Source organism: Capra hircus, chromosome 10, assembly GCF_001704415.2.
Source record: "Capra hircus breed San Clemente chromosome 10, ASM170441v1, whole genome shotgun sequence".
Taxonomy (NCBI): domain Eukaryota; kingdom Metazoa; phylum Chordata; class Mammalia; order Artiodactyla; family Bovidae; genus Capra; species Capra hircus.
Window position 1 is genome coordinate 13,103,763 of NC_030817.1, and position 27,625 is coordinate 13,131,387.

Below are 27,625 nucleotides of genomic sequence, written 5' to 3' on the forward strand. Positions count from 1 at the left end.
TTAAGCAAGTCAGTGTGAAAGAAACGAGTGGTGAGTGACGGGGCAGAATAAAACTACGTGAATCCAGATAGGAGCAATTTATAACACCCAAGCATTCTGAGGAAGGTGGGGGCGGGAAGCTAATTTGTTCCCCAGAACATCTCTTGAGAAAAATCTGGGTTTGGTTTCGTGCGGTTAGGTTTGTCATGTGTCGTCAACCGCAACAGAAAAGTGGGAGCAAACAGCCCTGGAGCATCTGGTACGATCGCCGGACAGAGGAGGCCATGCCCCTGGTGGGGATGGGGAGGGGAGGGCAGGGTGGGGAGAAGCAAGGTCTCAGCTGCTGGAGAAATGCCCTTCCCTCGTGGATGCAAGAAACAGCGGAAGCAGGTGTGTGGGCACGCTCCAGAGAAAGAAAGGGGAAGAGGGAACCTAAAGCAACAAACCCAAGAACTTTAAACGAGAAGAAACTTTAAACTTTAACTTTTCTGTTTGGGTTTCTGTGCGGCTGAGGACCTCGTCTGTGTCAAGGACCTGATCTAGGCAGAGGTGTGGGGTCGGGCTTGTCTTTCTGGGTTCATCCACGTGGTCCCATGAACTGAATGGTGTCTTTAAATCAGCATGAGGACTTGGAGCTTCCAAGACAGCAAACAGGTGGGTACATTCAGTTGAGAAATGAAGAATGATTTTGTTACCTTACTTGAAACATACGCTTGAGAAGAAAAATCTACCCCAGTCCCTTGTTCATAGGGTCTGAGAGAGTGGCCTTGCTAGTGAGGATGTACTTTTTAATGAAAAACGAATCAGAAGAACTGTCCTGGCAAGGCAATCTCCTTTAGAGCTCCGTTGACAGCTTAAGTTCTCTCTCTGCCTGACCTTGGCATGTATTTGAGGGAGGTGGATGTGTGTATATGATGTTCATTCTGTTTTGGCTGTTTCTGTTTCATTTTAGTTAAAAAGGAGAAATGTTATTTTCTGTATTGATGAGCTTTGGTTTCAGCAAGGAAGAGATGAACGTTTCTAGGAGCTGTGGGCCTTCAATGATGGATACGGTAGACAGTAGTACTCTCTCTGCCTGAGTATCACATAACCCATGATGACTGAGTAGTTTAGAAACATGGGTACTCCCACCACTGTGACCTACTTTCTCTGCTTCCAAAGAGAGAGAGAGCATCTGGAGAACCTGAATGCAATTAACCAAGCTGTGTGACACTGTCTACAAGCTTCCGCCACTGAGGAAGGGAGGCCTGCATCTTGCTGAGGATTCTACAGGCCCATGAATGAGGCTGCACCAATGCTGATGGACTTGTTGGCTCCATTCAAACCAAGCACTCAGGCAAAAGATGCCTTGTGCGCATGTGTAAAAGGTGACCATCATGAAACCAGTCAGAGGTCATTAAGTCCGTCAAATCATTGATCCACAGTATTGATCTTTGGAGGTAATGGATAACCCAGGATGATCAAGTAGTTTAGAAACATCAGTAGTCCCACCTCTGAGACCTACTTTCTTTGCTTCATGCAAGCAATCATAAAAACATTTAACTGATTTATCTCACAAACTTACTATGGGATTAAAATAAGATTTTCTAAAATTGAAAAATACTATAATATTAAAATTGTGATTATAGCTTTTAATACTAAGAGATCAAACTATGATTGGTCAATAGTCAACCTCATAGCTTTATAAAAACATGCTATGTTTAGCTGGACACTGTCCATGCCTGCTATTGCCACAGCTGCCATCTTCAGAAAGAAAGACCTTTGGAAAAGCCTAGTCTCCTGGACATTTAGAAGATATATTACAGCAGAAAAATACAGACATGTACATCATGAGCTTATATGTGTGAACAATTTGAAATAAATGGGACTATCATTAGCGCCTGTGCTAGAAAAGAGACATAACTTAAATGGAGGGAGGGATCCTCTACAAATAGTGCTGGGAATTTTGTACATAAATGAACATGCTGCTTGGAGATGTTTACTACTATCAAAAAAGGGGACCATGAAATCATGACTGGGAGAAAGCAAGCATTTATGAAGGGGTACACTCTGAGCAGGGAGGGCAACAGAACATTCAAACAAAGCCTGAGTATGGAGTGTGTACGTACACTTGAAGGAATTTAAGTTCAGTTTCCACTTATGGTTGAAAGAAAGCTATGTAATTGAAACTAGTCATTGTGGTGAACTGTACCCTTCAGAGGAAAAAGTCACCGCTGTTTCTAGAGAAGCACAGTGCTTTCCAGGGTAGACTCTCTCTGTTTTGCCCACGATGCCTCAAACTAGAGGGAGGCACACTGATCACGTGCAGAAGGAGCCAGGAGGCTAGAGCAGAGTCTTTGAAAAATGCACATCGCCCAAGTTTTTTTAAAATGGAAAAATAATGCTTCTAGGAATACATCTGGAATTTATGACTCCGTGTGTGTGTGTGTGTGTGTGTGTGTGTGTGTGTGTGTGTGAAAGGGAGAGAGAGAGAAACTGTTCATCTTTCTGAATCATCCCCTTTTATCTCCCTCCACTTCCATTTTTCCTTCTAAGATGTGAGACCTTTCACAGTTGGCCTTCAAATTTTACAAAACAACATCTAAAATGGAAAAAAAAAAGTTATCTGCTTAAAGCCAATGTGCATTTCCCTAGAATCCCAAAGGGCTGAATATTCCTTATGTGTCTGGCTCTCTCTTACCTTAAAATAGATGGTTAAAAATTGATGCTAAGTCCTCTTTTCTGGGAGCTAAGTAGGAGGTCATATTTGTTTTCATTTGGGTTCGGGGAGGGGTGGTTGCTCTAGGTTTTAATTTTTTCTGCTGTTTTTCAGAGAAGCTGACAGCCGGCTCCTGGTGGTTGGTTTCAGGTATGCAGTCGGTTGGGTGGTTTCAGGTGGGGAGCATGGTGCAGGGAGGGGAAGGTGGAGGGGACAGGGGGATGCCAGCCCTGCAGGCTGCTCAGTACACTCTGTTCGCAAGGCTGTTTGCTATGCGGGCCGCAGGCTTTGGGCCTTTGAAGGGTTGAATACCATCTTTTGATTTACCATGGTTGATGGTGGGGAGGACTGGAAACTCAAGAACACTCACAAAAATCCAGCAAAAGGAAAAACAAAACAAAACCCAAAATAACCAAACACACACGTACACAAAAGAAAAACCAAGAGACACACTGACAACAGAAATCAAATGTGGTTGGAAAAGAAAAACGGCATAGTATTGTCAAAGCTGCAAATTGGGGGAAAAAAAAAAGGAGACACAACTAAACAAGCCACTGCTCAAAACAGTCTTCTGTGTCCTAGAGAATTTTAGGATTGTAGTAGAGGCACTTTTCAAGTGTAACCATTTACCTGACAGCAGATAAGATAGGTTTGGAGTTCCCACCTTCCCAGTAGGCCATCTAGGATTCTGGACCATCTTGTATCTGCTACACGTGTCCACCATGTCATCCTCACGCCTCTGACAAGCCATCCTACCGACATCTTTAGGAAGGAGTTGTGTATCTAAACATATTCTACATCCTCAAACCCATCACAGGCTTAGAAAGTTTGAACTCAGCTGTGTCAACACAGGGCATTGACTTTCTACTGAGTAGAATCAACAGAAATAGAGACTAGTTTTTTTTTTTTCCTTGCAAAAACCAAGAGGTCCCCACTTTCCACACTGTATTGATTAGAATTCAGTCAAGGTCAGTAGCCCAAAAGAATGTGAGGCCATAAAAAGAGGAATTTCCAAAGTATTACTGTAAGTAATTACAGTAGAAGAAGAGGTCCTTTCTCAATAAAGTTACAATTTGAAATCGCCAATTTTTCAACATGAAGAAAAACTGGATATGGATTATATGAGAATAGAGTAACTGTTAACAGTCTGACTTAATCATCTTTATAAAAAGGGCTGCTGAACGAGGGTGGGAATGTCTGGAAGGAAGAATGAGATACATATCAGGAGACACACTGTCCTTCAATGTGTCGGACTCTAAACTCAGAGAGCTTTCCCCCAGTGGGACCACAGAAACAATGCTCCTTGTCCTCCCTACTAGGAGAAGGTATAAGGAGATGGTGTTGTCAAGGCCCCCAGAACTTCCCATGGGACTGGTCCTTGTGGAGCTTCAAACAATGCATTTCCCATCCCACTCAGGTGGCTCTGTTCCCACCAACACCACCCTCCCATTTTGCTTCCATCTCCTGCCCTGGCCCCGCTCTCTAACTTTGACTGTTTTGAGTGGTGACCAAGGAGCTGGACTTAATGAGAATGGATTGATCAAAAGATGGACCAAAGTAGCGTGTTTTACACAAAGCTAAACGATTCCAAAAAACCAAGAAAGGAAACTTAGAAAACGAAACTTCTAGTAAAGAAATACCACCACTGTCAGAAACCAGAAATTGACATCAAAAACCTCATGCAGAAACAAGGAGAAGGTATTTGTTGCTGTTGGGTTTTATCCTCGGTCTATTAAACAAGAGGTGAGCAGCTAACTTTCAAGAAACAAACAAAGAATTCAATCAAACCAATGAAAATCGGAAAAGAAAGGGAAGACAAGCCCAAACGGAGTGGCAGAGGGTACTTCATACGATACCTAAGTTAACCATGAGCTTGACACGCCCCCCATCGAGCTCCAAACGCAGGGTGTCGGCGGAGTCCCTGGAGGTGGTGGCCACCAGCAGCCCATAAGCTCGCTGGGACATGAAGCGGAAGGACACGTCCTCTGCCTCGGTGTGCATGACCATGGGCATGAGGATCTTCATGTACATGCTGCCATCGTAGCTCAGGATGGATGCCTCTGCAGAGAAGAAATGAAGAGATGGTTAGGAGGAAGTATATCAGCGTTTGCCTTCGCTTCCAGGGTAAGCAGGGTAGAATGGAGATGCACCTACTTTGTAGACAAGTGGCTTGTATTTGGGAGCTTCCCTGGTAGCTCAGTTGGTAAAGAATCCGCCTGCATTGCAGGAGACCCAGGTTCAATCCCTGAATCGGGAAGATACCCTGGAGAAGGAAATCGCAACCCACTCCAGTATCCTTGCCTGGAAAATCCCATGGACAGAGGAGGCTGGCAGGCTGCAGTCCATGGGTAACAAAGAGGCGGGCACAACTGAGCAACTAACACAGGGCTTGCATTTGCTCAATGTCCACTGCCACTTTTAAGCTAGATGCAGGCCCCTTAAATGCTGAGGGTCTATTTCCTCTTTTGCAAAGGACATCTGGTAGCCTCGGTCCCTGCTCTACCATGCTCACCGACTCGCCAATGGCCTCAAATGAAATTATGGATGTGAAGTAATTCTGCAGAAGTGAAAATGTCCTCACAGATGCTAGTAATTGTAATTCTGGGCTTCCCTGGTGGCTCAGATGGTAAAGCATCTGCCCATAATGTGGGAGACCTGGGTTCGATCCCTGGGTTGGGAAGATCCCCTGGAGAAGGAAATGGCAACCCACTCCAGTATTCTTGCCTGGAGAATCCCATGGACAGAGGAGCCTGGCGGGGCTACAGTCCATGCGATTGCAAAGAGTCAGACACGACCGAGTGACTTCACTTTCGTTCTTACACTGTAGATACGATAAAGCCAAACAAGACACTAAACAAAACTTGAGTCCTGCGAGTACTTCATGAAGAACCAGAGAGAGGAGCAGTTTATAAGCACCACAGCAAATAAACACGTACTTGCCAAGTGCTGCTGGGAAGAGGAAAGAACAGCCGCATAGCCAGGCCTCAGAGCATCCCTAGTGGCCAGGCCTTGGGAGAGTCTGCTTGGCCCATTCAGAGAAGATTGATAAGAGCCAGGGCTAGAACAACAACAAAAGCTAAGGACAGCTTTGAAAACCAGCCATTTTATTTTTATTCCAGTAGTACCTTTATAAGAAAAGGAGCAGCTCACCTTTTTGCCAATCCAAAAAACACTTTGGTTATGAACCCTCCAGCCCCTCCAATATGTTAGCTCACTTAATGGCACAAGATGGGTCTATTATTCTTACTGTCAAACAGACAACCACAGCTCATGGTAGGGGGGTGGGTATTATCATCCCAAAGTCACATAGTCTGGATTTTAATCCAGTATATCCAATAGCAAGTCCAGGGCCTGTTCTGTAGCATCACATTGTTCAAAATGTGAATCTGTGAATCATTCATTGAGCAAATAAGTTTAGAGAACGCAGGACAAAAGCATCACTCACTCTCCCAGGAAGCCCGGCATCACTGAGCTCCGTTCCTGGCATTGAAGTGGTCCTTGTTAAATATTTGCTGTTGCTAAATACTTGCTACTTTCCTATACACAGGGTCCCCTTGAGAGGAAACTGGTAACCCACTCCAGTATTCTTGCCTGGAAAAATCCCGTGAACAGAGGAGTTTGGCAGTCTACAGTCCTCGGGGTCGCAAAAGTCAGACTCGACGGAGCACACATGCACTATGGAGGGCACAAAAGGTGAGGCAAACACGATCTCTGTCTTGAAGGCAGATGCACACAAATGACCAAACTAGAATTTAAAAACGGCTAAATGACCCAGCAAAGGTGTATCAATAAAGCCAGGTGCATTCAGAAGACAGAGGCTATAGCACGCAGGTGAGTAGAGCACAGGAGGAGTCTGAAACTGGTCTTGGTGGATGGGTGGAGTTTTTAATGAAAAGTGATGGCATCAGATTTGATAGGTAGACAAAACAGTGTCTCCATATATTAAAAAGAAAGAAATGGGGGAATGCTCAGAAAATAGCAAACTGTAACAGAAGCATCAAGCATGTTTTGAGAATAGTTACACAAAGGTGCTTTGACATTACAATGAAATCAACAGATTTGGGTAGATACTGAGAAGTAAATGAATGATTAACAAAGAGATAAACATCTTCTGTCTTCCTGTATAAAAGGAACAGGAACAGGTTGGAGAGACTAGGCAGACCACATGGAAGGGTCTCAAAATAGTCTGTGTCATCATCATACCCCAAACCTTCCTTACACAACACACAAAAGGTGCATGAAAAACAGTATAAATACACCTGTCATCCCTGGGAATCAACCTAAAAACCATGACATGCTAATAGTTGCATATTACAATTTGCAAACTCTAAGGGTCACAAATAAAGGTGGGACAGTAACAGACACCATCAAAATGAAAACATATATTGAAGATCTGCTCTTAGATGAGAAATATAATCTAAATTTAACACACACACTCCAGATTTGAAAGAAACTTTCATCTCCTGTAAGAGCAGAATCAAAAGATCAATAATGATCTCTAACATTCATTGAGTACTTAAATGATTTGCTTGCACTTTCTAAGACTTTACATGCATTAAGATGGCATTTAATACTCACAAGCACATCACGAAGAAGACACTATTATTATAGTTTATAGATACCAGGTTGAACATCTAAATGGCAAAGCTAGAAGTTAAATGCAGGCAGTCTGATTCTCACAGCTGTACACTTGATGATTCTGCCACATTTCGAGAGTTATACCAGAAGCACGCCCGTGTTTCTTAGCACCCAAAGTACATCAATAATGCTTCACGGCAGAGTGTAGTATTCTTGTCTATTTGCACATATATGTACATGTGTGCACAGATACATACATACATGCCATTATTCAAAGTTGTAATTTATGACTAGAATTACATAAACAGAAATTTCTGTGTTTGTTTTTAAAGAAGTTCACTGAAACTTGTATATTTTTTCATCACACACTGCAGCATGCGGAATCTTAATTCCCCACCAGAGATCAAACCCATGACCCCTGTAGTGGAACTGCAGAGCCTTAACCCCTGGACTGCCAGAGAAGTCCAATGATACAAATTTCTAAATGACATCTTGTTATACATTACTATGCACAATGCTCTGCATGCCTTTATGATTATGAACACCATTAATTACTACTATGACTTTCTATTATAAATACCTACACTCAAGCACACTCCTTTTTAAAAGATGCGAAGGCATTTGGTGAGCCATGAAATGGTTGTTTGGATGCATTCAACTTAAATAATTCCAAAATTAATGGCCAAATTTATCCCTCTAGATATATGCAGTAAGATATAAGCATCTTTATGTCAATATTGGTAGTGTCAGAGAATAAATATAAGGTGAGTGTGTAGTTAAGCATCTAATGGTACAAAATGAAGTATGGATCTCAGTGTATATCTTTGTGTGTATCTTGGTGAGTGTGTTCTATTATTAACATAGAATTTTTCAGGGGAAGGTGATGAAGCATAAAATTTAATATAGAAATTAGCTGAAAATAAATTGCTTCAGAATTCACATTAACTTTCTTAAAATATTTCAAATAAAAGGGGCACCATGAATGGAATACTAATTTGAGGGGAAATGAGTCTAAAGAAAAAACGTTATCTAAAGTCTATCAGATCATTGAGTATTGAAAGACTTCATCATGAAATGCTGAGATAACGATACTTATACAGTTCTCCTATTCTGTCCCTCTTTTCGGCTTTTATAACTTCCCTTTGTTTTAAGTGAATATTTAACATATTATGTTAATTTCTTTGATGATTCTTAACGATATAATTGGGCTTCCCAGTTGGCTCAGTGGTAAAGATTCTGTCTACCAATTAAGGAGATGTGGGTTCCATCCCTGGGTCAGGAAGATCCCTTGGAGGAGGAAATGTCAACCCACTCCAGTATTCTGGCCTGGGAAAGCCAATGAACAGAAGAGCCTGGTGTGCTACAGTCCATGGGGTTGCAAAACAGTCAGACTTGACTTAGTGTCAGACTTGACTAAGTCACATGTGGCAGCAACAACTATATAATTAACTAACTAAAAGCTTCTTTCCTAGTGGTTGGTCTAGGGCTTGCAACATAAATCTCAGTTTATGAGAATCTACTTCCATCTCTACGAACTTAATTCCAGTAAGACATAGAAATTTTATTCTTGCATGCTCTCATCTCTGTCTCCTTTTTGTGTTATTATTGTTATTCATGTGATGTCTATATGTGTTTCAAACTCAAAAATACATTGTTATAGTTATTGCTTTATAAAAACTTCTGTCTTTTTACGAAGTGAAGCAAGGAGATCTCAGATATATTTATGGAGATTTTTAAAGTTAAGCTTATTTACCATCTCTGTCTCTCTTTCTTCTTGTGGATTCAAATGGCACCATCTGGTGTCATTCCCTTCCTCCAGCATAGCTTCATTCATTTTTGCGTTACTGTAAAGTATATTACAATTCTTTCTATATGTTATAGACCCAACAATACAATGTTATAGATTATTTTATGCAACTGCCTTTTAAATCAGTTAAAGAAGAAAGGAAAAGAAATGCTTAATTACACTTTTCATCACTACCTACACAGTTAGCTTTATTGGAAATCTCTGTTTTTTTTTTTTTTAATGAAGATTCAAATTACTGTCTACTGCCACTTTCTTTCAGTTTATACAACTTCTTTTAGTACTTCTTATATGGCAAGTATACTAGCAATGAAGTCTCTGCTTTTGTTTACCTGGATACATCTTCATTTCACTTTCACTTCTGAAACACAGATTTTTTTTTTTAATATAAAATCCTTGGTTGTTGATATACGCCTTTCAGCACTTTTAATGTCAATGCACTGTCTTTGGCCTCCACTGTTTCAGAACAGACACCAGCTGTCATTCTTACTGTGATCCCTTGTATATGATGACTTGATGTATCAAGATTTTCTTTTTTAGGTTTCAACATTTCTATCATAATGAGTATGGTTGTGCATGAATTTCACTGCACTGATCCTATTTGAGGCTCACCAATGTGTAAATAAAAAGAAAGTAGGGAAAACCACTAGACCATTAAGGTATGACCTAAATCAAATCCCTTATGATTATACAGTGGAAGTGAGAAATAGATTTAAGGGACTAGCTCTGATAGACAGAGTGCCTGATGAACAATGGATGGAGGTGCATGACACTGTACAGGAGACAGGGATCAAGACCATCGTCATGGAAAAGAAATGTAAAAAAGCAAAAGGGCTGTCTGAGGAGGCCTTACAAATAGCTGTGAAAAGAAGAGAAGCGAAAAGCGAAGGAGGAAAGGAAAGATATTCGCATTTGAATGTAGAGTTCCAAAGAATAGCAAGGAGGGATAAGAAAGCCTTCCACAGTGATCAATGCAAAGAAATAGGGGAAAACAACAGAATGGGAAAGACTGGAGATTTCTTCAAGAAAATTAGAGATACCAAGGAAACATTTCATGCAAAGATGGGCTCGATAAAGGACAGAAATGGTATGGACCTAACAGAAGCAGAAGATATTAAGAAGAGATGGCAAGAATACACAGAAAAACTGTACAAAAAAGATCTTCATGACCCAGATAATCACAATGGTGTGATCACTCACCTAGAGACACACATCTTGGAATGTGAAATCAAGCAGGCCTCGGAAAGCATCAGTACGAACAAAGCTAGTGGAGGGGATGGAATTCCAGTGGAGCTATTTCAGTTCCTAAAGGCTGATGCTCTTAAAGTGCTACACTTAATATGCCAGCAAATGTGGAAAACTCAGCAGTGGACACAGGACTGGAAAAGGTCAGTTTTCATTTCAATCTCAAAGAAAGGCAATGCCAAAGAATGCTCAAACTACCACACAATTGCACTCATCTCACACGCTAGTATAGTGATGCTTAAAACTCTCCAAGCCAGGCTTCAGCAATACTTGAACCGTGAACTTCCAGATGTTCAAGCTGGTTTTAGAAAAGGCAATAAACAAGAGATCAAATTGCCCATCCGCTGGATCATCAAAAAAGCAAGAGTTCCAGAAAAACATCTATTTTTGCTTTATTGACTATGCCAAAGCCTTTGCCTGTGTGGATCACAATCAACTGTGGAAAACTCTGAAAAATCTAGGAATACCAGACCACCTTACCTGCCTCTTGAGAAACCTGTATGCAACAGTTAGAACTGGACATGGAACAACAGACTGGTTCCAAATAGGAAAAGGAGTATATCAAGGCTGTATACTGTCACCCTGCTTATTTAACTTATATGCAGAGTACATCATGAGAAACGCTGGACTGGAAGAAGCACAAGCTGGAATCACAACTGCCAGGAGAAATATCAAAACCTCAGATATGCAGATGACCCCACCCTTATGGCAGAAAGAGAAAAGGAACTAAAGAGCCTCTTGAAGGAAGCGAAAGAGGAGAGTGAAAAAGTTGGCTTAAAGCTCAACATTCAGAAAATGAAGATCATGGCATCTGGTCCCACCACTTCATGGAAAACAGATGGGGAAACAGTGGAAACAGTGTCAGACTTTCTTTTTCTGGGCTCCAATCTCACTGCAGATGGTGATTGCAGCCATGAAATTAAAAGATGCTTACTCCTTGGAAGAAAAGTTATGACCAACCTAGATAGCATATTCAAAAGAAGAGACATTACTGTGCCAACAAAGGTCCGTCTAGTCAAGGCTATGGTTTTTTCAGTGGTCAGGTATGGATGTGAGAGTTGGACTGTTAAGAAAGCTCAGCACCAAGGAATTGAGGTTTTTGAACTGTGGTGTTGGAGAAGACTCTTGAGACTCCCTTGAACTGCAAGGAGATCCAACCAGTCCATCCTAAAGGAGATCAGTCCTGGGTGTTCATTGGAAGGACTGATGTTGAGTTGAAACTCCAAATACTTTGGCCACCTCATGTGAAGAGCTGACTCACTGGAAAAGACTCTGATGCTGGGAGGGATTGGGGGCGGGAGGAGAAGGGGACGACAGGATGAGATGGCTGGATGGCATCACCAACTCGACAGACATGAGTTTGGGTAAATTCTGGAGTTGGTGATGGACAGGGAAGCCTGGCGTGCTGCGGTTCATCAGATCACAAAGAGTTGGACACGACTGAGTGACTGAACTGAACTGAATGTGTAAATTAATGTTTTTCCTCAAATTTGGGAAATTTTTAATCATCAATTCTCTAGATATTTTTTCTGTCTTATCTCCCTCTCACTTTTCTATGACTGCCATCATAGATATGTTGGTACACTTAATGATGTCCCATATCTATCTGACACTCTTTTTCTTCACTTATTTTTCTTTCTTCTATTTAGACTTTGTAATCTCTATTGATTTATCTTTAACTTTGAAGATTCTTTCTTTTGCTAACTCAAACTTATTGTTGAGCCCCTTAGCGAACTTTTTATTTGGATTATTGTACTTTTAGATAGGTGGAAAATACATATAGATAGGTAGGTAGGGAGAGAAACAATTTCCAAATGAGGGAAATTTTGGAGTTGGAAAATATATAAATAAATAAATATATAATTTTAATCTCTTTATTAACATTATCTATTTGATAAATCATTGTCATCTTATTTTGATTTAAATCTTGCACAGGTTCCCTTAATCCCCCAAATTCCCCTTGAACATATTTATAATAGCTTTGGTGTAGTTTGTCTGCTAAGCACAACATCTGAGCAGTTTCTGTTACCTGTATGTATCCCTGTATATGACTCACACTTTCCCTTTCCTTTGTATGTTTCATGATTTTCTATTGAAAACTGGACATTTTACATCACAGACTGTAGGCAGTCTGGACACTACTCTCCCCTTCTTGACTACCACCAGGGTTATTACCTTCTCTTTGTTCATCAGTTTATTTGTTTAATGATTTGTGTGTGTTAGTCGCTCAGTCCCCAGCCACTGCAGCCCTCCAGCCTCCTCTGTCCGAGGGATTTTCTAGGCAAGAATACTGGAGTGGGTTGCCATATCCATTTCCAGGGGAATCTTCCCAACCCAGGGATTGAACCCAGGTCTCCTGCATTGCAGGCAGATTCTCTACCATCTGTTCAGTTCAGTGGCTCAGTCGTGTCCGACTCTTTATGACCTCATGAATCACCAGGCCTCCATGTCCATCACCATCTCCCAGAGTTCACTCAAACTCATGTCCATCGAGTCGGTGGTGCCATCCAGCCATCTCATCTTCTGCTGCCCCTTCTCCTCCTGCCCCCAACCCCTCCCACCATCAGAATCTCTTCCAATGAGTCAACTCTTCACATGAGGTGGCCAAAGTCCTGGAGTTTCAGCTTTAGCATCATTCCTTCCAAAGAACACCCAGGGCTGATCTCCTTCAGAATGGACTGGTTGGATCTCCTTGTAGTCCAAGGGACTCTCAACAGTCTTCTCCAACACCACAGTTCAAAAGCATCAATTCTTCAGCACTCAGCTTTCTTCACAGTCCAACTCTCACATCCATACATGACCACTGGAAAAACCATAGCCTTGACTAAACAGACCTTTGTTGGCAAAGTAATGTCTCTGCTTTTCAATATGCTATCTAGGTTGGTCATAACTCTCCTTCCAAGTAGTAAGCATCTTTTAATTTCATGGCTGCAGTCACCATCTGCTGTGATTTTGGAGCCCCCAAAAATAAAGTTTGACACTTTCCACTGTTTCCCCATCTATTTGAAATGAGTGATGGGACCAGATACCATGATCTTAATTTTCTGGATGTTGAGCTTTAAGGCAACTTTCACTCTCCTCTTTCACTTTCATCAAGAGGCTTTTTAGTTCCTCTTCACTTTCTGCCATAAGGGCGGTATCATCTGCATATCTGAGGTTATTGATATTTCTCCCGGCAATCTTGATTCCAGCTTATGATTCCTCCAGCCCAGCGTTTCTCATGATGTACTCTGAATATAAGTTAAATAAGCAGGGTGACAATATACAGCCTTGATGTACTCCTTTTCCTATTTGGAGCCAGTCTGTTGTCCCATGTCCAGTTCTAACTGTTGCTTCCTGACCTGCATACAGGTCACTGGCTAAACTAATTCTGTGACATATTTTCCCAGCAGTGTGAAGGTTCTGATGTCCTTGTTCAGATTTTTTTTCCCTTTTTTATTTTTTAGCCTGTTTCCCTAGGTGTTTTTCTTGGCTCAGTATAAGCCACTTACTGCTCAACTATTATACTTAAGACCCCCTGGCCAGTTATTTTTTATCCATTGTCTGTTGGATTTGTGTGACTTGGAGGCTGATTCACAGCTCAGGAAGTTTAAGACTTTGTCTCATGTTCATCCCGGGACTAGCGGTTGGAAGCTGCCCCTCCTGTCAGTCCTGGGAACATGCACATTCCTGTGGCCCATCTCACCAAGGATAAATGTAGTTTTACCTTTAAGCCTAGTTCCTGAAGAGTTTCCCCTGATAATAAATGTAGCTTATCATTCATTCAGTTGAGAAACTGTACTTAAGCCCCTTGAGCCAATAGGCTTTTCCCCTTACTGATGGAGGTATATGTACTTTAGAAATACTTTTAAGCCTTTCCCATCTCCTCCTCTAATTAATGTGAGTGCAGCAAATATGCACAACCATCTAGACTTTGACTTTCTCTATCTCTAATTCTTCTCACTAAACGTCTGCCTGGTCTGCCATTTCACTCATTGCTACTAGTATCATATATCTATCTGTCCTTTCAGAATTGCTAGTAACAAAAATCCCCATTATTTTCAAAAGAAAATAATGAAGAAGTTTACCCATGAACTACTCTAATCCTTGTTAACAGTCAGGTGAATAACATAATCAATACACATCTCAGTATTAAATGCACTATATCTGATTTTCTTAGGTACCATCATGCTATTTTTTAACTTTAGAGTTAGTTCTTTATATTAAGAACAAAACTTTGGTTTGAAATTTAGGTAATCTCTTTGTTGAAGGACCCTGTTTTTCTATTTCAGAGATTCAATTATCTTGTCTGTCCTCTATATCTCTTAGGTTTTTTATGATGGATTTAATCTCTTTGACTTTTCATCAGCACTCACTGTGATCAGCGGAGGCTTTTCCTTCTGTCAACACATCAATATTTAGCCATGTATCCTCCGCCCTCATGTTGTCACTAATTATTTCAATTCAGTTATATGATCACATTTGGCTCTCAGATGTGCCACATAAAATCCCCCTTTTCCATTCACTCTGTTTTTTACATTTTCTTCAAATTCTTAAGCTGTTGTTTGTTACCCATTCATGTCTGACTCTTTGTGACCCCATGGACTGCAGCACGCCAAGCTTCCCTCTCCCTCACCATCTCCCAAAGTTTGCCCAAGTTCATGTCCATTGCATTGGTGAGGCCATAGAGCAATCTCATCATCTGATGCCCTCTTCTCCTTCTTCCCTCAATCTTTCCCAGCATCAGGGACTTTTCCAATGAGTCAGCTGTTTGCATCAGATGACCAAATTACTGGAGTTTCAGCTTCAGCATCAGCCCTTCCAACAGAGCATTCAGGGCTGATTTCCCTTAAGATTGATTGGTTTGATCTTGCCATCCAAGGGACTCTCCAGAGTCTTCTCCAATACCACAGACCAAGGCATTTCAATTCTTTGGCACTCCACCTTCTTTATGGTCCAGCTCTCATAACTGTACACATAGCCTTGATTATACAGACCTTTGTCGGCAGAGTAATATCTCTGCTTTTCAACACACTGTCTAGGTTTATCATTGCTTTCCCGCCAAGAAGCAAATGGCTTCTGATTTCATGGCTGGAGTCACCACCCACAGTGGTTTCGGAGCCCAAGAAGAGGAAATCTGTCACCACTACCACCTTTTCCCCCTCTATTTGCCATGAAGTAGTGGGGCCAGATGCCATGATCTTAGTTTTTATTTTTTTAATATTTAGTTTTAAGCCAACCCTTTCACTCTCCTCCTTCACCCTCCTCAAGAGGCTCTTTAGTTCCTCTTCACTTTCTGCCTTTAGAGTTGAAGCACCCACATATATGAGGTTGTTGCTGTCTCTCCCACGTATCTTGATTCCGGCATTTCTCACCATGTGCTCAGCACATAGATTAAACAAACAGGGTGACAGCAGATAGCCCTGTCATGCTTCTTTCTCAATCTTGAACCAATCAGTTGTTCCACACAGGGTTCTAACTGTTGCTTCTTGACCCACATGCGGGTTTCTCAGGAAACGGGTAAGATGGTCTAGTATTCCCATCTCTTTAACAGTTTTCCACAGTTTATTGAGCTCCATATAGTCAAAGGCTTTGGCGTAGTCAATGAAACAGAGGTAGATGTTTGTGCTGGAATTTCCTAGCTTTCTCTATGGTGCAAAGAATGTTGGCACTTTGATCTCTCGTTCCCCTTCCTTTTCTAAACCCAGCTTGGACATCTGGAAGTTCTTGGATCGCATAATACTGAAACCTAGCATGCAAGACTTTCAGCATGACCTTACTAGCATGGGAGATGAGTTCTTACAGGATTAATTAAGTTGTCTGACAATATTCTGCAGTGCACCTGAGCTACAGACTATACAGCCTGTGAGAAATTTTTTCTGTCCTTGGGTTTGTTTTCGTCTAGATCAACTTCCTTCAGTTTTCTAAGCTATATCTATTTTTAAAAATCATATTTGCTGCTGTTTTATATTTGCATGTCTTATCATTGTCTTTCTTGCTCACACTCAGGTGGCTCTGTCCAGAGTTTCTAGTTGTTCAGATAGAGTTTCAGTAACTTATTGCTTCTCAAAATCAAATACAACTTAATGGCTTCATAATTTTAGTTCTATGTATTTTTTTTCCCCGTAGGTTGAGAGATGGCAATGTGGAAGGAAGTGGATGGGAGAAATGAAAGGCTCAGTCAAGATTGTGTGTAACCATCATTTAGCTTGCAGGGCTGTGTGTCATTTCTGAAGCCTTGTTAATGTCCTATACCACCTACTTGAAGAGTGCCTTCCAAGGCCGTGGTGGTGGGTGGTGGGGGGATGATACATTAGCACTTCTGATCCCTTAAGCCTGGTGACTTCTCTCTTGATCCTCAGTCCTATTTTTTGTTTCTGCTACATGCATTTGCCTCCCACAGCCATTCCCATTATTCTTTAAAGGCAGGACCAGATAAGAATATCTGCTCAGTCTATTTCCTTCCCTCTAAAGGCATTTTAGAAAGACTTCTCAACTATTTTATTTTTTATGATCTAAACAGTACTACACCTGAGGGCCATAAGCAGGGTTGGCAGCCTTATCATGGTTGACCAGTTCTCTTGACTTGGCTTCAGAATCATTTCTCTTGCTCCTATGGTTTGAGAGCTATGACACGGAGTTGTGCTTTGTTCCTTACTTGGAGCTAATGATTGTTTGGCTAGTATACTCTTTCCTTTTTAACGTGAAAGAGGGAGTTTCTGGCAGGCAGCTTTCCCCTACTATCCCCCTAGAGCTTTTTCAAAACCAAATCATTACATCTAACACCAAAGAAACAGATATGAAATAATCGAAGCAGCATTCTTTAACATTATTACAAGTATATCTTGTTTTGATGTGATGAGGTCTTCAGAGGCGAAGTAAAAACTATAGGGAAAATGAACTGTAAGAAGTGAATGGTACAGAAGTTCTTGCTCACACATACTAGGAAGTGACACCATTTACATTTCCTATAGTCTTAAAGGAGAAAGCCAGACCGGTAGGCACAGATAGGGAAGAGATAAAACAAAAGTACTAGACAACACAATTGATGTGAGGCCCCTTGACATTAACACAGTCCTATGAATAATTAGCAAAATGTACTCTCATGTAGTCGACTTCCCAGGTCTCACTTTGCACTCAGCATATCAAGCAGACTTGCTAGTACTACCCACTGGCCCTTAAGCCATCTACTGTAGAAAGAAAGTACTTTCCTGGTCAGCCTTGTAAACGAAGCACCAATAAACTATCACCTTCCCCCCCAGGTTCTCTTTTCATACCTTCAAGACCTCCTCCTGCTCACTCCTGCAGCGAATGGCCTCGTACACTCCCCAAGTATGTTTTATTCTAACCAAGCTTCCAAAATACACAGATTGCTTCCTCTCTAACCAAACTGGGCCGATCTTAAACAGTGTGCAAATCTATGCGGGAATGCCTGCCAGGTTCTAATTCTGTATTTTGCAGCAGCAGGAGCAACACAAATCTCTAGCTCTGAGCAGACCCAACAGTAGCCAATAGTTCCAGGGAATCATAACTGTTACGAGGTGATCTCCTCCCTCTGGTGGACAAGGCTGAGAAGAACTAACTTTTCACATTCTCGACATCATGCTGCCATTATAGACACTCCAATTGCCTTCCCATCCCCAAACAATTAAAGCACCCTAAAGCCATGACAGAAATTTTGATGGATGTTTTCTACTTTAAGAAAAGCAAGCAGGTATATTTGCATATTTTAGTATTCAAAAATTAAAAAAAGAAATCCTGGCTTGTAGGAGGCATAATTTCAAGAAAATGTTCATTTGCTCAAAGAATTCATGTAGCTTTATCTTTAAATTTCCCACTGAATTCAAAATGTGACTTAATTTTTAAAAATTTAACATAACACAATTCTTCAAAAGAACTATATCCACGGCTTACAGTAATATTCGCTCATCCATTCAATGACTAATATCTAACGTGTGCCAGATAGTGTGCTAAAATGGGGTGACAGGAGTACAAATGACATGCATTACAGACACAAACAAGTACACTGTCATACTACAGAAAGAAAAAAGCTAGTGTTCACAGCAGCACTGTTTGCAAGAGCCCAGAAGTGGAAGCAACCTAAATACCCATCAACAGATGAATGGATAAAGACGATATGGTACATATATACAATGGAATATTACTCAGCCATAAAAAGGGACAAAACTGGGTAATCTGCAGAGACACAGATGGACTTAGAGACTGCCATACAGAGTTCAGTAAGACAGAAAGGGAAAAAACAAATACCTTATGCTAACACATACATGCGGAATTTGGAAAAAATTCTACAGATGATCTTATCTGCAAAGCAGAAACAGAGATACAGACATAGAGAATAAATATATGGATACCAAGAGGTTAAGGGGAGGTAGTGGCAGGAACTGGAAGACTAGGATTGACTCATATGCGCTATTGATACTATGCAGATAACTAATGAGAACATTCTGTATAGCACAGGTAACTCTCTCTCTCTATATATATATATATGTATATATGGCTGATCCATTCTGTTGAGCAGTAGAAACCAACACAACATTGTAAAGTGGCTATACTCCAAATCAACACAACACAGTAAAGCAATTATTCTCCAATTAAAACATAAATCACTTATTTTAGAGATTTACATTTTAAGGTGAAGATAAAAAATTACTTTGAAAAGAAAAAAATAATGAACAAAGTGTTGTGGGAATTTAGCACTTGCATCTATACCTTTACCTAGCATCGTTAGGGAGGGGGTATATCACTTAGGTTTCAAGAAGGAGAAAGAGTGAACCACAAAGGGAGGAATTAGAAGGCATTCCAGCTGAGGGAGCGTACGTACAGGTGCAAAGCAGATAAAGGCATGAAATGAAATCATATAGTAAACACAATGCTTGACGCAGCATCTGGTAAATGGTAATTATAACGCAGCAAACTCAAGCGTCAGGAGGAATTCAACATGCCTCAAGTAGAACAGGATTTCTCCACAGCGATAATACTGAACCAGACGTTGTGGAAGTTGCCCTGTGCATTGTAGGAGGCTTAGCAGTGGCCCTGGCCTCCACCCACTAGAAGCTAGTAGCAGTCTGTTTAGTCAAGACAAACCAAAGTATCTCCAGACATTGTCAAAAGCCTCTTGGAGAAAAAATCAGCACCTCCTGGCCCCCACCCAATGAGAACCACATTGATTCCATATGGACTAGAGGGTATGGATTGGAATAGTAAAGTTAAGACTGAAGGGAGATAGAGAGGGTCTATCCTAACAGAGCAAATAACCACACTTACAGAGTTCGGATGTTAGTCAACAGAGATGACTTTTAAGATTGGAAGTGATTTGATAGGACTGGCTTTTTAGGCTAACTCTGGTGATGCAGGGAAGGCAGAATGGTGTGGTGAGAGACTAGATGCAATCTTACTTAATTTTCCTCCAGATACTACTGCCATTGCTTTATTTTGCGAGCATATTATGAAATTTCAAAACACAGCATTTATAAATGATGGTGGTATGTTTCTCAGAATTTATCTGACTCTGAGTCAATTCAACAAAGCTCTATTGTGCAGCACTATAATTGCACATATGTAATTATACCTATGGGCTTCCCTAGTAGCTCAGTGGTAAAGAATCCACCTGCCAATAAATGCAGGAGACTCAGGTTCCATCCCCAGGTTGGGAAGATCCCCTGGAGAAAGGAATGGCATCCCACTCCACAATGCTTGTCTGGGAAATCCCACGGACAGTAGAGTCTGGTGGGCTACAGTCCATGGGGTCACAAAAGAGTCAGACACCACTTAGCGACTAAAGAACAACAATTACACCTGTTCAAAATCATTGCTCAGTGGGCTGTCACGATGAGCATGTAAGCCTGGAGTTAGAAAATCTGGGTAGAATCCTAGATTTGCAAGTTTGGTTTTTTTTGTTTTTTTTTGTTTTTTTTTCGGCTGTGCTGGTGTGGGAGATAATCTTAGTTCCCTGACCAAGGATCAAATCCAGGCCCCCCGGCTTTAGAAGCACAGAGTCTTAACCACTGGACCACCAGGGAAGTCCTAGGTCTGCAAGTTATTTCACAGTGAAACATTATTGAGCTTCGGTTTCCACATCTGTAACATGTATAATAAACTGAATCAGCCAGGATACTAAGAGGAAATAGATGCCCCACTCAAATTAAGTCATTTGATGAAGGTTTAATAAAGCTATGAAGGTTTTACAAAGGTAGCGACAGGGAAGAATGAACTCTCCAGAGGTAATATGGTATTCAGGGTTATTAAAAGCAAACCCCGATTATTATTACTACTACCCTGTGGCCTGACAAAGCAAGGGGAAAGTCAACTGCCAGAAAAATGATGCAGGAGGGGGAGAAGGAGAGAACAAGGGTACACTGAGTGCCTCACAAGACGGTGGGCTGACATCAAGGGACACAGCAGTGGGTAATCATGTCAGAGGGACAGAGACAAGAAATTAGCTATCTGGATCTCATTCTCACCATTTCTTCTCATCTTTCTTGCCTGCTTTCCATTGGGCAAACTCAACTGGAATACAGATGGGTAAGAGGGGCTGTTAATGTTGTCCCTATAGGGTACCTTCCAGGGTACAAAGCCCAGTGGGGAAGTATTAGTGGAGATGGGAGAATGGATCCAGGGTTTCAAAGAAAAGCTACTCATCACAAAGGGGTGGCCAAGAGCATGACTACTAATCGATCCAGACATCTGATATTACGAGGTCCTCAGTGAATGTTACATGTCTATGTGCATACACACGTGTCTTAATTTCCCTAAAGTCTAGAGATGACCCATTGCTTTCACATGTGCATACTTCCATATCAGAGGCAGCAATAACCAGCAGAAAGAGCCAAGGTGTCTGGAAGCCAACATTGCATCCCAGCTCCACGTCTCATGGGCATGCAGCCTTAGGAAAGTCACACATTCTCAGACTTCCCTTTTCCTTTATGTAAGCCTTCAATCATTTCCAAAAATCATATAAGAAAATACATTTGAAAGAACTCCACGAAGTGTAGTTCAGTTCAGTCACTCAGTCATGTCCAACTCTTTGCAACCCCAAGCACACCAGGCTTCCCCTTGTAAGTAAAGAGCTAAATACAGTGGTTTGCTAATCTTTCCCTTTATTACACAGTCTACTTTGGCTAAATAGAGAATGAAGGTAGACATCTGCTTTCCTTTGATCTCAAATTCTCTATCCAATGGGTCTACTTTCTTTTTAATATATTTTATTTATTGGCCATGCTGGGTCTTTGCTGATGCACATAAGCTTTCTCTAGTTGCACCGGGCAGGGGCTGTTCTTTGTTGCGATATTCAGGCCTCTCGTTGCAGTGACTTCTCTTGTTGCAGAGCACGGGCTGTAGGCACGCAGGCTTCAGGAGTTGCAGCTCACAGACTAGTGGGCTCAGCAGTTGCAGCACATGGGCTTCCACAGCATGTGGGATCTTCCCAGACTAGGAATTGAACTTGTGTCCCCTGTATCACAAGGCAGATTCCTAACTAACTGGACCATCAGGGAAGCTGAGGTCGACTTTCACAATAATGGTAGAGACTGCATTCAAGAACCCCAGAGTCTCATTATTCACTTTGGATAATAAGCATGGTTCATAACAGTCATAGGCAGACTATGTTTAGTAATTGAACCTGACACCCAGCTATGCTTTCCATCCTGAAAATCAGACAGCTCTATTTCTGTAGATTTTCATCTTTGCCCGAAGCTTGTAGCCTCCCTTTGTCATATTCTTCCTGCTAGTATTCCAGAGAATACATGTGCTCTCGTTATCACTAGTGATATTTGGTAACTAAAAATCTGAATAAAAAAATTTTACCTCTGATCCATCAATGGGAATGACTGATTTGCAGGCATGGAATGGATCTGTATACTTACCATGTTTAGTTTATTCCAGAACAACGTTAGACAACAGTGTTGAGCAGACACAGTTAAGTGATTAATGGCCAACTTGTGTGCATGTCCTTGCTGTGTTTCTCAGGCTAGTTTTGGTGTTTTCATTTCCAATTAACTGGGTTGAAGGTGCAGAGAACTGTTCCGCTCACAGCTCTGCTCACTGGAATGTGACTACTCCATTATTGTCTAAGGCCAGACCAGAGAAACCAGTTTTTCAGGGCAGCAAAAGAGAAGACACTTTCTGCCTGTTAACTGTTCTCCAATGAACCAACTCAACAAACATCAGTTATGTATGGAAATTTGTAAGTTGATACTGAGACTGTATTTCAACATGAACCAAAGTCAAATTGTCTAGGACTATAAAATACATCTAAAAGAGTCAAGCCAGTGAAGAAGTTTTCAGAAGTCGAATTAACTGATTAAAGTAGAATCAGTCTCTTCTGATTTATCAGAAAAAAAGAGCACAGAAGTTGTAAAATTGAGTCAGAAACTTAAATTTACCTGCATTCAAATCTTAATTTCAAAACTGAGGAAACTGAAGCAGTACTGAAAAGCTTTACCTTTTTTTCTTAAAGAGCTTTTTTTTTTTTTAATTTTTATTTTTACTGTATTTTACTTTACAATACTGTATTGGTTTTGCCATACATTGACATGAATCCACCACGGGTGTACATGTGATCCCATTAATAACCTTATTTTTTTTCCTCTTTGGGACCCTACTTCCAAAATCAGGCTGTACAAAATTAGCAATAATCTGAAACAGTTGAATGAACAGACATACGTGTGTGTGTGTGTGTGTGTGTGTGTGTGTAGGTACATATGTGTGTGTGTGTGTGTGTGTATTTAAATACTTAAAGATCTATTGAAGCACCTGGTTCACAGTACTGTTGACAAATATATATGATATGCATATATCATACGTATTTAGTGGTGCATGCTTAGTCTCTCAGTCGTGTCCGACTCTTTGCAACCCCAAGGACTGTTGCCAGGGTCCTCTGGCAAGAAGAATGGAATGGGTAGCCATTTCCTTCCCCAACCCAGGGATCGAACCCAGGCCTCCTGTATTGCAGGTGGATTCTTTACTGTCTGAGCCACCACGGAAGTCCTATGTATATAGGATATATATATATGACATACATACAAGCTATTATACTTCCAACACTACTTAGGCAGAGTTATCTACATAATGGAAATACAAAAGAACTGTGCCAGACATTACACCCAGTTTACAATGATGGCATGTGTGCATGCTAAGTCCTCAGCTGTCTCTGATTCTTTGTGACCCAATGGACTGTAGCCCACCAGGCTTCTCTGTCCACAGGATTCTCCAGGTAAGAATACTGGAGGGGGTTGCCATGCGCTCCTCCAGGGGATCTTCCGGACCCAGTGATGGAGCCTGCATCCATGGCCCCTGCATTGGCAGGCAGGTTCTTTACCACTAGCACCACCTGGGAAGCCCACTTCACGATGAAAATGAATTAAAAGATATTTTTTTCTAATGGATGTAACTAAGAGAATTAACAGAGAGACATCTCACAGCTCCACATCCGTGTACAGTAGAATACGAGAGTCAATAGTTTATTCCAAGGTTAATAAACTACCCTTGGAATTAAGTTCTGCATAGTTTTACAAAACTTAGAATGCTGTTACAGGGAATGTTAACATACATAATGTTACATAACGTCTACATAATGTCTAAGGTTGACACATCAGTCCACTGACCCCTCTGCCAATTCTTGCTCAGTAGAACATGCTCCGCTACATCACCTGTGGTATTCATTTCCAGATCATTACGGCATGTTTTTAAGTCAATAGTTGTGCTTATTTATTTTTAACAAATAGTATTTTAGTGCCTATTATGTTCTCCAGCATTGTTTTAGACTTGGGATCTAGAAATGGACAAAGTTCCCATTTGTACAACTTTAACATTTAGCTATAGTCTCCTGAGGGCAATGGCTGAATAGAAGAAAACCTGTTAGCCCAGTGATACAAATGTCAAGTAGCTGCTATCACATACTAAGGAGAAAAAAAATCTACAGGAAGATAATCATGTGACTATGTTCACGGCTGGCAGCGCACTGATTAGTCTATTCTCAAGCCTTCTATCAATATCATTTTATAAGAATTTTGGAAGGGTAATCTCAGATAATTTTTATCAAGGCAAAAGCCACAGCTATGGAATATCGTTAAAGTATGTCTCAATTCCTTTGTCACAAAAGATGAAGGTGCATGCTGGGGTTACTACTTTCTAAGGTAAGAGGATATCACTGTGGCTGTTGAGCAAAGACTGATGTTATGCCTAGTTTGCCAAATTGTCTAAAGAAGTTGTAACTGTCTGACAGATGACTAGGAAGCATCTTAAACAGGCTGCTGCTGCAGTAACTATGGAGAACACAGCTCTGATTAAGCTATAAAGACTTTTTCTTGTCAGGACCCCAATCCCCTATAAACAGAAAGCTGTTTTACAGGGCTGGCAAAGTATACTGTAAATTATATTATCAGCCCACAGCTCATGAGTTTATAAGTCTACAGGGAACAAGTTATCTGGCTCCGCCACCATGCTTAGCTTGCCAAAATTGCATGTGAGGCGCACTAGTCTGGGAGAGATTGCTAAAACTTAAAAACGAGCGGGCCAAGAATAGCACTGGAGCAGAAGAAGAAAGTTACATGGTACATGACGTTAATTTGTCCCTAAAGTTTTCCGCCTGGAACTTCTTTATGACTCAGTGACACTATCTTGCAGTCCCTGAGTCAACACTTAATTATATTGTAAAAACCACTAGACCTTCAATGGTGTGTCTGATGAATGCACAGACAGCCTCCAGTAGAAATAAAAGGTCCCTCATCTTATTATACCACCCTGGAAATGTTTCTGGTTTTTGTATATTTCTCTAACTAGCAGAAGGTATCTCTGTTTTGAGGGTTCCTTTTCTCTTTTATCCTTTTATGTTCCTGATAGGTGAGTGAGCGTCATTTTTCTAAAACAAACCAAACCATGTCACGTTCAAGTCAAATGCTTTCAATGGCATCACAATATCTACTAATTAGCACTGGACACTAAGTCTTTGATGATCTGGCCACAGTCATATCTCCAACCTGTCCTTCTGCACCTTTAATTTTCCCATAAAAACACTATGGGCTTTTAGAATATGCTCCACCCCTCTGAGTCTCTTCTTGCCATTCCCTGCATATGGAATGTTCTACAATTCCTAACTAACTGGTTCAGTATAGTTCAGTTGCTCAGTCCTGTCCGATTCTTTGCAACCCCACAGACTGCAGCACTCCAGGCTTCCCTGTCTATCACCAGCTCCCGGAGCTTGCTCAGACTCATGTACATCAAGTTGGTGATGCCATCCAAACATCTCATCCTCTGTTATCCCCTTCTCCTTCTGCCTTCAGTCTTTCCCAGTATCAATGTCTTTTCCAATGAGTCAGCTCTTCACATCAGGTAGCACAGTCAATGAAGCAGAAACATATCTTTCTGGAATTCTCTTGCTTTTTCTATGACCCAACAGATGTTGGCAATTTGATCTCTGGTTCCTCTGCCTTTTCTAAATCCAGCTTGAACATCTGGAAATTCTCGGTTCACATACTGCTGAGCCCTAGCTTGGATAATTTTGAGCATTACTTTGCTAGCGTGTGAAATGAGTGCAATTGTGCAGCAGTTTGAACATTCTTTGCCACTGCCTTTCTTTGGGACTGGAATGAATACTGACCTTTTCCAATCCTGTGACCACTGCCTAGTTATCCAAATTTGCTGGCATATTGAGTGCAGCACTTTCACAGCATCATCTTTTAGGATTTGAAAGAGCTCAACTGGAATTCCATCACCTCCACTAGCTTCGTTCATAGTGATGCTTCCTAAGGCCCACTTGACTTTGCATTCAAGGATGTCTGGCTCTAGGTGAGTGATCACACCATCATGGTTAGTCCTGGCCTAGCTACCAAGAGTAAGAAAACTCACTGACTCTACTTTCAAAACTAAGCAAATCTCCTTTTCCATGTCTACTTCCTTAGCTCAAGCCTCCATTCTCTCTCTGCTAGCCAGACTTCCAATTTTTCCCGCACTTCCATTCTTTGCTCTCAATAATCTATTCTCCACTTGGCAGCCAAAGAAATCACTTCCTTCCCCTGCTATCCCTTCCCATGCCTCCCTAATGCATTTAGAATACATTTGTACTCCCTGCTTGACTCACAAAGTCCTACATGACTTGTTTCTTCTCTATCAGGTGACCATATGTCTAGGTTTAGCCCAGACAGTTCTATTTTATTTCTATTGTCCTGGTGTAATTATTAGTGAAACCACCATTTACTCAAAAATATGCCAGGTTGGACTTAAAGTCAACTGCTCAACCTACTTTTGAAGCTCAACTTCCATTATTATTCTCTTGTCCATTACAGCCCAGCACACTGTCCTCTCTTTGTCTTAATGAATAGGACACAGCAATTTGTTCTTGTGGTCAGGAATCCAGCCAACCTGTACTTCAGCATAGAACTACTTGCTCCTTAAATTTTTTGCACAGCTAGCTCCTTCTCATTCATACCTTGGCCTTAAGAGCCTAACTAGCCACTGGTCAGAAAGATATTTCCCCATCATCCTATCTAACTCCCCATTTCTCCATGTGTGTTCTATCATATTAGATCATTTATGTTTTAATCCCAGCACTGAAAATATCAGTTTTTCGTTCATGTGTTTCTCTGACACCTCCTTCTATAATGCAAGCTCCATGAAGGCGGTACTGTTTTCGTTGTTTACTACCAAGTAACTACTATTTAGATGAATGGCTGGCCCATATAGGTTCTCAGTAAAACAGATAGTTAAAAAAAAAAAAAGCCACCTCAAGCAACCTCTTCTCTAAGCAGTCTATCCTGGCTTCCTGCACTCCCACTACAGTGGAGATCAACCACGTCTCCATGGCCCCTTTCTGCAGTGTACACTCATATTACGGGCACTGTGTGCAAGACTATTTTTGTGTGCCTTTTATTTTAATTTACCTCTTTGCATCTCTCATCATGCTGTAAGCAAATCTGAAGGCAAATACACTTCCTGTTCATTTTTCTGTTTCTGTTCCTGTTTTATTTTTTTTCAAATATTTTATTTCAAACTTACATACTTATAGAAAAGCTGCAAAAATTATACCAAGCATTCTCTTATACCTCTCACCCTACATCGCTAATGCTAATACCTTACATAACAATAGTTTGAGTATAAATAATAGGAAATTAACATTGATACAATACTTTAAGTAAACTTCACATCTTTTTCAATTTTATGGCTTTTTCCAAATGTGTTCTTTTTCTATTTCAGGATCTTATATTGCATTAGCTGTTATTTCTCCTTAGTATTCTCCACTATATATTAATCCCTCCATCTTTCCTGTTTTTCCTGTCCTTTTAAAGAATACCGGTCAGATATTTTATCAACTGACTTCAATTTGGGTT

The 27,625-nt window shown here is 41.0% G+C and overlaps 1 protein-coding gene across 8 annotated transcripts in view; it reads right to left on the reverse strand.

Annotated features, from left to right (window-relative positions):
- The window catches only part of NRXN3 (neurexin 3), a 1,815,686-nt gene that overhangs the window by 1,117,967 nt on the left and 670,094 nt on the right, over positions 1-27,625 (reverse strand). For all 8 annotated transcript variants that reach the window (XM_018053902.1, XM_018053908.1, XM_018053900.1 and 5 more), the window contains one exon: positions 4,534-4,737. In XM_018053902.1, coding sequence (XP_017909391.1) covers positions 4,534-4,737 — 204 coding nt within the window. The remainder of the gene's footprint in view (positions 1-4,533; positions 4,738-27,625) is intronic.